This window comes from Pantherophis guttatus, chromosome 3 (assembly GCF_059756535.1).
Source record: "Pantherophis guttatus breed Tessera chromosome 3, ASM5975653v1, whole genome shotgun sequence".
Taxonomy (NCBI): domain Eukaryota; kingdom Metazoa; phylum Chordata; class Lepidosauria; order Squamata; family Colubridae; genus Pantherophis; species Pantherophis guttatus.
In genome coordinates this window covers 152,896,254-152,908,769 of record NC_142065.1, presented here as the reverse complement: position 1 = coordinate 152,908,769, position 12,516 = coordinate 152,896,254, and the positions used below count along the sequence as shown (strand labels likewise).

General features: G+C 40.7%; 1 protein-coding gene across 7 annotated transcripts in view; it reads left to right on the top strand.

The window, feature by feature from the left end:
• The window catches only part of RIPOR2 (RHO family interacting cell polarization regulator 2), a 123,443-nt gene that overhangs the window by 78,495 nt on the left and 32,432 nt on the right, over positions 1-12,516 (top strand). For all 7 annotated transcript variants that reach the window (XM_034429285.3, XM_034429283.3, XM_060682074.2 and 4 more), the window contains 5 exons: positions 3,751-3,877; positions 5,228-5,383; positions 9,001-9,079; positions 9,786-9,809; positions 10,429-10,482. In XM_034429285.3, the coding sequence (XP_034285176.2) occupies positions 3,751-3,877; positions 5,228-5,383; positions 9,001-9,079; positions 9,786-9,809; positions 10,429-10,482 (440 nt within the window). The remainder of the gene's footprint in view (positions 1-3,750; positions 3,878-5,227; positions 5,384-9,000; positions 9,080-9,785; positions 9,810-10,428; positions 10,483-12,516) is intronic.

Genomic DNA, 12,516 nt, shown 5'->3' with positions numbered 1-12,516 from the left:
AGTGGACCAAAGTTGATTAATCTGAAATGTTTCATTACTCATCCAAGTAACTTTATCAGTCTTCATTAACATATTGAAATATATTTTGGGGAGAAACCCCTACAGTTGGTATGGCAAGAATTGGTACATTCCAACGATTCTCTGAGTCTATGCCTAAGTAATTTTTATTTTGACTGATGAAGTTACTTGGAGGTTTCCATATTGGAGGTTTCTTTTCAACGTCCTTTCTTTGTGAAATGACTCCTTTAACTTGTTAGATTATCAAGAATTTAAATCTTGAAAATTCAAAAAATAAGATTTAATATAATGACTAAGAAAAAATAAAAATTAAACATGTAAGTGTAATGCTTGTACAACAGCAATAATATTTATATTTTTATGTATTTATATATATATGGACAGATGAGATATGACAGAGGTTACATTATATGTATGCAAATATATGTATGTATTCTTTTGCCTTTTTCTAGTTTTGGTTTTCTGTTAATGATTACTTCAATTGTTTTTAAAATTATTTTTATTAAATTTCTTTATTTTCCTGTACATAAATTATTCTCCTGATTTTTCACTCATTATCTTGCAAACATCTCGCTTCAGTTTGGCAGATATCCATTTTATAACAACTATGAGCCTCTTGTTCTTTATGTGCTTTAACAGGAACATGATGGAACACATGATGTTGGCATTGTTTTATTTAATTTTGACAGGAAGAGGCTTTTGACTGTGAAACAGCTTGCCATATGCAATTTAGTTCTTTATGACTAACAACCTTTCCTGATTATCCTTCTGTTTTATGTGCTGGAGAAAGTTCTTGCCATTGAACTTCTACAACTGACAGTTTCTAAGCTCTTTTTTTCTTAACAAATCCATTTAACAGAATAGCAATAGCACTTAGACTTATATACTGCTTCATAATGCTTTACAGCCCTCTCTAAGTGGTTTATAGAGTCAGCATATTGACCCCAACAATCTAGGTCCTCATTTTACCCACCTCGGAAGGATGGAAGGTTGAGTCAATCTTGAGCCGGTGAGATTTGAACTGCCGAACTGCAGCTAGCAGTCAGCTGAAGTAGCCTAACCACTGCGCCACCTCGACTCTTGCTACTCATATAAGCCAGGCAACAGCTCAGTAACTGTTAATGTGGCATTTATATAAATTTATATTTGGAATTTGTTGGGAGTTCAAGTTGAATAGATATAGCCGTGATGGCGAACCTATGGCACGCGTGCCACAGGTGGCACGCGGAGCCATATTAGTGGGCACACCAGCTCAGCTCTGGGGCGCATGCGCGCGCCGGCCAGCTGATTTTCGGGCCTTCTGGGCCCACCAGAAGTAGGGAAACAGGCAGTTTCCTGCCTCTGGAGGGCCTGGGGGGGGGGAAGGCCCGTTTTTCTTTCTTACCTGGCTCCAGATCCTCTCTGTGTTTCTGGGAAGGGCGAAAACAGCCTTTCCCACTCCCTTGGAGGCCCTACGGAGGCTGAAAGGGCCCATTTCCCGACTCCTGGTGGGACAGGAAGTGACATTTTTTCCTGTCCCCAGCCTCCAGAGACTCCTAGAGAGGCTCCTAGAGACTCCTAGAGAGGTTCTGGAGGCTGGGGACAGCAAAAAATGTCACTTCCGGTCCCACCGGGAGTCGGGAAATGGGCCCTTTCAGCCTCCGTAGGGCCTCCAAGGGAGTAGGAAAGGCTGTTTTCGCCCTTCCCAGATACACAGAAAGGATCTGGAACCAGGTAAGAAAGAAAAACGGGCCTACCAGGCCATCATGTGCCAGGAGCGAGGGGGGAGGGGGTTTTGCGCACGCATGCGCGTCGGCACGTGTGCGCGCTACCCTCCCCCGTCCCCCCCTCTCCTGGCACGCGATGGCAAAAAAGTTAGCCATCACTGAGATATAGGAAACCATACATCTTACAAATAGGATGGTTCCAAAAGTTACCCCTTTTGGTCTATTTTAAGATAAAAAATAGTTTGGAAATTTGGATTATTACAAGACTAATGGATTTGTAGTATATGGTAGTATATTATAGTATGGATATACTACTATATTACATTTATATCGATTTTTGAATTTTTATATCGATGGTTTGAATGATAACAGCAGTGCTGTCTCTACCAGGTTCCAGTTCTATTTTTTATGCCCCAAACAATCTAAATTTGCCCAAAGAATATGTATTCAATAAAGGTACTGTACACATTAAGTATTTCAAGATTTTATTTTATTTTCTATCTACAAAATCCCATTACATCTCTGCTGTTAATTGAAGAATTATCCATATGCCACCCCTTGTGCAGAAACAGGTGGGTGGTGATCTATGTCTTTCATGTTGCTCTGACACAAACATAGCCCTCTAGATTATTTTTAGGACCCCCAGAGTAGCAGAATCATCATAAGGACATTTCTCCATCATTTCTTTTTATGGTTAAAATATTATCATCTTCTGCTCCAGGCAGAGCCAATTAGGACTGGATCCCTGTCATTAGCAACAATATAGGAATCATTAGAATTCCTTCTCAGTTGTCAAGATGGCAGGCATGAGCAAAGCTCTGCCCTTTTCTTCATGCATGAGATGTACATGAAAAAAGGCCTGGGCTTTGATTGCATGGTTGCTTATGCCGTCTTAACTGTTTTCCGTCATGTCCCTGCAGATGCCTCTGTCCTCTTTCCAGGACTAAGGAATGGTTTGCTTTTTCTTTCAAAGCCTCTGTTTAGAAGTATAGATATATTGCACGGAAAGAGTTCTTGTCTGATTTTGTTCATGAGATTAATATAAATTTTGTATTAAATAGGAGTTAGTTATCAATTGTTGCTTAGGAATTCTGTAATGTTCAACTGTATAATTAGGTTCCTTTCTCAGCACTTTCAATAAGTTAATAAAAGGTTTTATAGTTTGCTGATGTTACAGTCCTATGTAGACTCAGGGGTGGGTTCTACTTACCTTTACTACCAGTTAGCAGTGGGGCCACGCGCAAGTGCAGAAGCTTCTGCACATGCGCAGAAGCGTTTTGATGATGTCGGGGTCAGAGGGTGGAGCCTCCCGCCCGTTTTACTACCGGTTCTATAGAACCGGTGTGAACCGGGGGCAATCCACCACTGCTTACCGTGATTATTTTCCTCTAAGGAAAATAATCCTTCCTTTAACATGTAAATAACTACTAAAAGTCAATATTTAATTTTAAAGTCATAGTTCTAAGTTTCTAAAAAATAAAAAAGATTCTGCTTTCTTATTATCTGTGGACAAGAATTCCTGTTGTATAATTCCATATGGTTCTCAATTTAGCATCTAAGCCTACGTTTTACCCTAATTTTGTTTAGGGTAGTTTGCTTTATTTTTAATGGATGTAAAGATTCTTAAGCAAAATAATCTGTCAAATTTGAATTTCTAGTTTATGGTTTCTTAATCTAATAGTAAAGGGATTTAGCTTTGATTCTAGCAGTGTATTGGATATGCCATTGATACAAATGCTATTGAACAACTGAACTTGTTAATCCACGGAAATAAAATGATATATTTTCACTGATTAATACAAACACATTTTTTGGCTCCAGGCGGAAATAGACTATGGTAGTGTGTATATACTGTACTATATTGCCAATATTCAGAGTCTTGAATACAGTATCAAGCCCTAACAATTATTATTAAATTGCATGAATATTATATCATTTATTTTTTTATTAGAGGTTATTAGGACTTGATTTAAACCCACTTGTACCATACCATTTTGGCTGACATTCTTACTGTTGTATCTTCCAGAAATACCTTCACGATCCCCAGAAATCATGTCAGTAGGATCTCATTCATTCTCTCCAGGAGGCCCTAATGGGATTATTAGAAGCCAGTCCTTTGCTGGTTTCAGTGGTCTTCAAGAAAGACGATCCAGGCAAGTATCATCTCCAAAGTCAAGCTGTAAACTGAAGGAAAATTTATATATCTCAACCACTTTAGCTCTGGAAATCTGTTCTCATTTCAGGGGGTATCTCTGCCTGTGTTATAAATCTGACAATCTGTTTGTGATCAAAATAGCTATTTAAACAACTACTAGACAAGCTTTGTCAAAGGTTATCTACTTGACCTGATCTCCTCTTTTACTCCAATAAAGTTCCATCAACTCTACACGATGGAATGGAAAGGAGGGCTGAAAATGAAAACAGCTTCCTTCTCATCCTCCACAATCAGTTAAAAGATAAAAACATAAGGCTGAGTCAGACTATTTGCTTTGTTAAATATTTTTATTCTTTTTACACCTATATACAGTAGGTCCAGGTAAACCATTTACAGCAATATTTCACAAGGCTGGGGTGATTACATTAATCTGAATAGGTCTCCATATTAAATGTCATTCTCTATTTAATATTGAACATATTAGATCTCCCACAGTGCTCTGTACAATGATACATATGCATTAGGTAAATATATGATGATTAGATCGAGAAACATGGCTGCAGCCTGTTACAGTCCACCACTTTGCAAGAATATCTGCCTAAACAATTTTCAAACCTACAGCTGATCCTGTCTTTTGAAGGACATATATATTGGTTTTCTTCTGTTTTGAGAAAGGATTTACCTCTAATTCTATGTTTCATGTACTGTCTGCTTTTTAAGTGATTGTCCATTAATACTAAAACTTTTTCGCTTTGATGGAAGTACTACAAATCTTTGTTTTCTCTGCATTTTGCAGCAAGGATTAAACTTGATGCTGGCTGAAGCTGCCAGGGAATTTCTCTGCACAAGTTTAATTCAAACGGGCTAAGCAAATTCAAAGTTGCTTAGCTCATTGAGATCACGTTTTTGTTTTGTAATAATTTACATTTTGCCTGAAAATGAGTTAAAATGGCTAATGGCTACTAAAGGCCATGATGCCACTTACTGTTGTAAGTGACCAAGCAAGTAATAGCTGTTCATCAAGCTTCTTCATTTTATTGAATATGTATGGTGTATTTTAATGTGTTGTTACTTCCACTAAATCTTTGCAATAGGTCATAGTGCAGATTTAAGTAAATGAATGAATGGAATGATAAAAGCCCTGGACTCATTAGCAAGCTAAATATCAGATGCTGACTAGCCAATTGCCATGATGGCTTCATAACCCATCACCTTTTACTTCTCTGGCAGGCAACATTATGTTTTTTTGCTTGGAAACATTAGGAAATGCTGCTTAGAAAATATTAAAATATTCCACATTTAATGTATTCGTTTCCAAGGAAAAACTCTTTCCGTTTTCATTTTATAGATGTAATTCTTTTATTGAGAATTCTCCTGCACTCAAAAAACCCCAAGCCAAAGTGAAGAAAGCGCACCATTTGGGGCACAAAAGTAACAGCTCAGCTAAGGAGCCTCAGCCTGAAAGAATGGAGGAAGTTTACAAGGCCTTGAAGAATGGATTGGAGTAAGAGCTTTTATTACTGCTGGATGTACTGCTCAAAAAGAAAAAAAAAGTTCTGTGTGATAAACAAGAACTTATCTACTGATGTCAAAGATAGCTAATGAGTTTCCAACCAGCAAAAGTAGTTTGTTGATAGCCTAAAGACTGATCTGCACAATCCATAGGTGTTTAGTCATCTGGATAGTTTCAGTCCAACAGATGCCTTTTATCTTTCGGTTTTAGTACATAATAGCTGCAAGAATCTCTACCTTTTGTTATTTCAGCTGATGCCCAAATGATCCTGTGTTTAACTCTGGGGAATATGGCTATGCTAATGTCTTGCATTTAGCATGGTTTGTAACAATAATGAGGAAATTCTGTTTCTAACAGTGGTATATTTCAGCCCAGTGATATTAATTAACTGTTGGTCAACTTACTTTAGGAATTGGGTGAGAGTAGAGTTATGTAGGGCTTTGTCAATTGTCTTCGAAAACTAGAAAGAATGGCATGTCCATTGTGATTTGGCCTTTAACTGATTTTTATAAATGCACCTTTTTTCCAATTTCACTTTCTTCCACGCCTGCTGCAATTATTGCAATATACTAAAACATTGTAAGAATGAGAGAACCTGTCTCAAATAATATGGTTGTTAAGCAAACAGAAGTGTGAGTCTGATGTGAGAGGTTATGCAGTGATGGCGAATCTATGGCATGTGTGCCAGAAGTGGCATGCAAAGCCATCTCTCCGGGCATTCGAGCCATTCCCTGTTGCTCTTCTGGGTTCCGGCGCACTGGCCAGCTGGTCTTCAGGTGCATTGGTACACATGCACACGCTGGGGAGATGATCTTTCTGTTTCTGGAGCACACATGCGCATCGTCCACCTGGTCTTCCGATTTCTGGTGCGCATGCGTGCATGAAGACCAGTTGGCTGGTGCGCATGCGCTTGCTGGAAACCAGAAGTTCATCTTCCCTGTGCTGGCTTGTTCTCAGTGGCAGGCTGGGGGGGGAGCTTCTTCTCGGCCAGAGTTGGGGCGATGCTCTCCTGCCTGCTGGCCCCCTAACCTGAGCCCCAAGAATGCTGACTCCCATTCCCTCTGACCCCGGGAAGGGACTCTGGCTTTCCAACAGAGGGAGGTGGCATTCCCCTCCCAATTTTCTCTCCCTGTCCGGGGCTGCGGAACCGGGTCGTCGGTAGGGATGTCCCGCCACCCTGATGGGGACCAGGGGGCAGACAGGAAGGCACAACAACCCTGAAAGGCCAGGCGGAGCCTGCAGAGCCGGCGGAGGGCCCTCGCATGCAGGGCTCATCCCTCTCCCATCACTGACAGCTCCGGTGCCCCTCACCCACCCATTACCCCCTGGCCCAGGTGAATTTTTGACATTCAAATTTTGACACTCTTCTGGTTTCCGATGTGCACGTGTGCAGCAGCCAAATGGTCTTTGTGTGTGCATGTATGCCAGAAACCGGAAGACCAGGTGGCTGGCGTACATGTGTGTGCCAGAAACTGAAAGATGCGTGCACCAGGCGGCTGCTCTTCCGGTTTCCGGCACACACACATGCGCGCTCCCGTTTTGGTACTCGGTGCCGAAAAGGTTCACCAACACTGGGTTATTGCAGCTATCTGGTCCTCTGAGGTCATGGTGAACATAAGTGAGAAAGTTTTATGCATATCAGTATTTTCTTATTTATATTTTATAAATCACATCTGCAAAATTTGACTTTTCTGTGTTCTCTTCCACAGGTAAACTGTATTTATTTATTTTTATTTTATTTTATATTGGATTTCTATACCGCCCTTCTCCCTAAGGACTCAGGGCGGTGTACAGCCAGATTAAAAAACATGCAGAACAAATATTAAAAACAATTAAAAGATATATAAATTTGGCCCAATTAAAACTCATTTACCAATTAAAAACGTTTAAAACATTTAAAAACAGTTAAAAATTTCATCTTAAGCCAGCCCGGCTTGTTTAAATAAATGGGTTTTAAGGGCGCGACGGAAGGCACTGAGGTCTTGGATTCTCCTTATCTCTGGGGGGAGCTGATTCCAGAGGGTGGGAGCCCCCACAGAGAAGGCTCTCCCCCTGGGGGTCACCAGCCTACATTGTCTGGCTGATGGCACCCCGAGGAGGCCCTCTCTGTGGGAGCGCACGGGTCGATGGGAGGTCGTTGGTAGCAGCAGGCGGTCTCGAAGATAGCTAGGCCCTATGCCATGGAGCGCTTTAAAGGTGATAACCAACACCTTGAAGCGCACCCGGAAGACAACTGGGAGCCAGTGCAGCTCGCGCAGGAGCGGTGTTACATGGGAGCGCCATGCTGCTCCCGTCACTACCCGCGCTGCTGCGTTCTGGACCAGCTGGAGCCTCCGGGTGCTCCTCAAGGGGAGCCCCATGTAGAGAGCGTTGCAATAGTCAAGGCGAGAGGTGACGAGGGCGTGAGTGACTGTGCACAGGGAATCCCGATCAAGAAAGGGCCGCAACTGGCGAATCAGGCGAACCTGACAAAAGGTCCCCCTGGTTACAGCCGTCAGATGTTCCTCCAAGGACAGCTGCATATCCAGGAGGACTCCCAGATTGCGAGCCCTCTCTGTGGGGGCCAATGACTCGCCCCCAATAGTCAGTGATGGAGTCAACTGACTATATCGGGATGCCGGGAGCCACAGCCACTCAGTCTTGGAAGGGTTGAGCTTGAGCCTGTTCCTCCCCATCCAGATCCGTACAGCCTCCAGGCACTGGGACATCACTTCAAGGGCATCGTTGGGGTGGCCTGGGGTGGAGATGTACAGCTGGGTGTCATCAGCGTACTGGTGGTATCTCACCCCAAAGCCACGGATGATCTCACCCAGCGGCTTCACATAAATGTTGAACAGGAGAGGCGAGAGGACCGATCCCTGCGGCACTCACAAATGAGAGGCCTCGAGGTCGACCTCTGCCCCCCTGCCAACACAAACTGCGACCGGTCGGAGAGAAAGGAGGAGAACCACCGCAACACTGTGCCTCCCACCCCCAACTCTTCCAGCCGGTGCAGCATGATACCATGGTCGATGGTATCAAAAGCCGCTGAGAGGTCTAACAGGACCAGAACAGAGGAACAACCCCTGTCCCGAGCCCTCCAGAGATCATCAACCAACGCGACCAATGCCGTTTCTGTGCTGTGCCCAGACCTGAAACCCGACTGGAACGGATCTAGATAAGATGTTTCCTCCAGGAATTGCGGAAACTGTCGTGCGACCACACTCTCAACAACCTTCGCCATAAAGCGAAGGTTGGAGACAGGACGATAGTTGGCCAATATTGCCGGATCCAGGGACGGCTTCTTGAGGAGAGGCCTCACCACCGCCTCTTTCAAGGCGGTGGGGAAGTAACCCTCACTCAACGAAGCGTTGATAACACCCTGGAGCCAGCCTCGTGTAACCTCCCGGGAAGCCAGTACCAACCAGGAGGGACACGGGTCCAGTAAACATGTGGCCGCACTAAGTCTCCCCAAAATCCTGTCCACATCATCAGGAGTAAAAGTATCTATTTCAGCCAAATATTTACTCTATAAAGAAACAATGCTTCATCTTTAAAAATTTACATTTATTTAGATTTATATGAGAATATAACGTTGCTGATGTTTCAATTTTGTATTCTCTTTACAGTGAATATTTAGAAGTTCATCAAACAAAACTGGATAAATTAAGTACTCAATTGAAGGACATGAAAAGAAATTCACGGCTGGTATGCTTGTCTAAAGATTCAGAATAGTAGAGAACTGTGCTAAGCAAGGAAATTAAGAATTGGGTTTTAATGTTGGGATGCTGAATATGAAACTTAAGGGCTAATTATGTTTTATAACAAATAGAATATATATTCTGCCACTTCAGGCATTTGATTGTAAATATCCCTATATTACCAGATGATGTTGATATACCAGATCTGTGTTTTCACAAATGTGTTTCCCCTTAGATCTATATCATACTATTTCCACATTTACTGCGGTGAACAATGTATATCATTATTTTTGTATAATAATGACTTTTGCAAAGTGAGAAGAAGATACTGGGAGAAAAGAGATATTTTATTTGTAAAAACTAAGTACAATACGCCAGTCGGTTATTGTAACCACTTTTCTCAAAATAGACAATTATGGTTGCATTTTTGTATATTAAATCTGTTTTAGACAGTGTGGGCCACTCTTTACATGAGTGATTACAATAATGTCAGGAAGCCATTTTATCTGTTTGCCTGTGCCTTTGCATATAAACGTTTTCTGGAAAATTTATGTTCCCCTATTTCTTCTCACCCTGACTGTCTGAAAAAATGTAATTTATTTATTGCAGTTGATTCATTTTGGCTCAATTTGCTAGGGCACTATGTTTAAAACTGACGTCTTCATTGAAAGAGCATCTTATTTTTAGTAATACATTCATTTCATTCATTTCAGGGGGTGCTGTACGAACTTGACAAGGTAAGTGTTTTGTAATAACTATACTTCAGTAGACAAATAATCTCAATTATATGTGATAGCAAAAAAAAAAATCTTCCTGCTAATTGGAAATTGTGGATGTTGTAGTCCCAACACATATTAAAAGCCGGAGAAGACTGCAACATGGCATCACATTAGTTAGAGAACTCATAAAGTAAAAATCCTATCTATCATTTTTCCTCCATTTACTTGGTAAACACCACTTTCGGTCCACAAAAATCAATTTCAAATAAAGTGATTTGAAGATTCTTGCCTAAGGTGATTATAGGAACATCTCAGTAAGTGCATAAAATATTGATTGAGTATGTGGTTTGGAACCCTGTTATTCAATAACTTGAGATACATCTAATAGAACTGAGAAACCCTGTTTTGTCCAAAACCATTAATGATTATTTTGTAAATTTAGAATGAAATTAAAGCACTTTAATTCTGGTGTCTTCCTTGCCCAGATAGAGCTGAAGCTTCTCATTTTCAAGGAAGTATTGAATTACTTTTGCATATCAAATTGGCATTATATGAAAATACTAGACATACAGAAAAGTATGCAATGATTCAGTTAAATTCAGATAACTTTTCTTATTTTGATTGTTTTATTTTTCAGCAAATGAAAGCAATTGAAAGATATATGAGAAAGCTTGAATTTCATATCAGTAAGGTAATTAACTTCCTTTCATTCTGTTTCCAACTTTGTTCTTCAAAAAAGCCTGCCCAGCAATACTGTATCTGGTAGTCTAGAGAAACCATCTCACAAAGCAGTTCTTTAGATAAACATAAATTAAGCCTTGCAAGTAATTAAGATTAAGGCTTGCAAATTAGCAGAATACTCTAGTACAGCCTATAAGGGAATTTGCATGTTCCTCAAGGTGTTCTCGCTCATAGCAAGTCTGTGTCAAACTGACCTGGAACAAGAGGAAATGAGGTGAGATAACAGAATTAATGTACTATTAACAGCCTTATCTTTCCCTGCCTGAAGGATAAACACATTTCTAGGTGGAGCATTTCTAGATGGAACATTTCATTTTTGACGGAAAATGCTCTCTTAAACGGAGCTCTTAATTTTCATCCAATTGTCAGAATGTTTATAATATAGGGTCATCCCCTATTCATTATCTCCCTTTCTGTATATTTGCATGATACATAATATTTGTATGTGCATGGAATCTCATAGGCACATTCAGAGAGTTGTTACTTCTCTTTCATTTGTACAATAAAATATTTCACACCATTAAGTACAACAAAGCACTTTATTCAGTCATGCTGAGTGCCTATTGCTGAAGGCCATATTTTAGGACATGAGTCTCTATTTCTGCCATTTGTATTTTGAAAATGGTGCATGTAACTGAATTAAAATTAACTGTAAGGCTTCTGTCAGGGTTCCAAGTAACACCCCCAACCAAAGAAGACTCTGCGGCTTGAAGTTCCTCAAAGTTCCATTTTATTAGAGATGTCATATTGGCACATCTGGGAAAACCCAAATCTGAAAGCGTCCAGGTTTGCCCCACCCAAAAAAAGTCCAAGTCCCTGCCCCAGTACCCACATGTCCATCACATGGTCCAATCAATTCACCGTCCCAGCTGGAGATGCTTACCAGTCACACCACTCCAGGCGCAGGGCAGGATGTCCTTGACTCTCAGAGAAAAGAATGTTGTTATGGCTAGATATCTCTCCAACTCCATACAATCCCCCCTCCCAGTTTCGCACAGCACTAAATGTGGCAACCCTGAAGATCCAAAGTAAAAGATGGCTTCCAGGACTGACAGCTGCTGCATGCGGTTGACCAGCACTTAGATTATGTTCCTTTTTTTCTGTAATAGTAGATGTCACACAGTATAGAATTATCTTGTGATTTTTTAAAAAAATCAACCTTCTTTTATGGGACATTCAAAACATAATCATCTTATTTATTTTATGCTCATAAATCAAATATTCATCAAGAAAATAAATCCAAAATAGCATGTTACCTGCTAACAAGCTCATGCAGTGGGTACTTTGTGTTTGAGTCCCTCCCACTCAGAACAAAATGATTTCAATGTTTTACATAAGACTGAGTTGCTACAGAACTAAATCCACATCCAAATTGCTCAGTATGTTAGCTTGTTGTTCTGTAACCCATGGTAACAAACATGGAGAACTTTATGTGAAGCAAGGCTTTTAGAAGAAAACGCAAGCGGTTGTAATTGAAAACATTTCAAGGAAAGTTGCACAACTTTGATTACTATGACAAGCAATGCACATTAGCCTTCTGATGAAAGCCGAGTCCTGAATTTAAGTTTTGAAAGGGAAGGAAAGGAAGGAAATGTGGCCATGACAGCTTTTGAATGTCACAGATGAGTTTGTGGTAGATCTGCTCAAGTTGACAAGGGAAAAAAACGTACCGTTTTGTGGTACATGTACAGCAGTCTTGTTAATAGAAGTAAATACTGTAATGTGACAATTTTTATGGTCACGTATTCTGATCTTCAGATGCCATACTAGACCAATAGATAATAGTTTTGATAGTTACAAAGAGTTTATTTATAGGCATCTGTAACTTACAGGAACCTACACATTTTTCAATAAATACATCCTACTGCTTGATCTGGATTGTTTCAGGCTACCATATCTGAGCTGCTAGTGCCCAAAGTTCATACATGACCATCAGAACTTCGAATCAGGTCATAGGTAACACCAAGATGGATCCATCGTAACT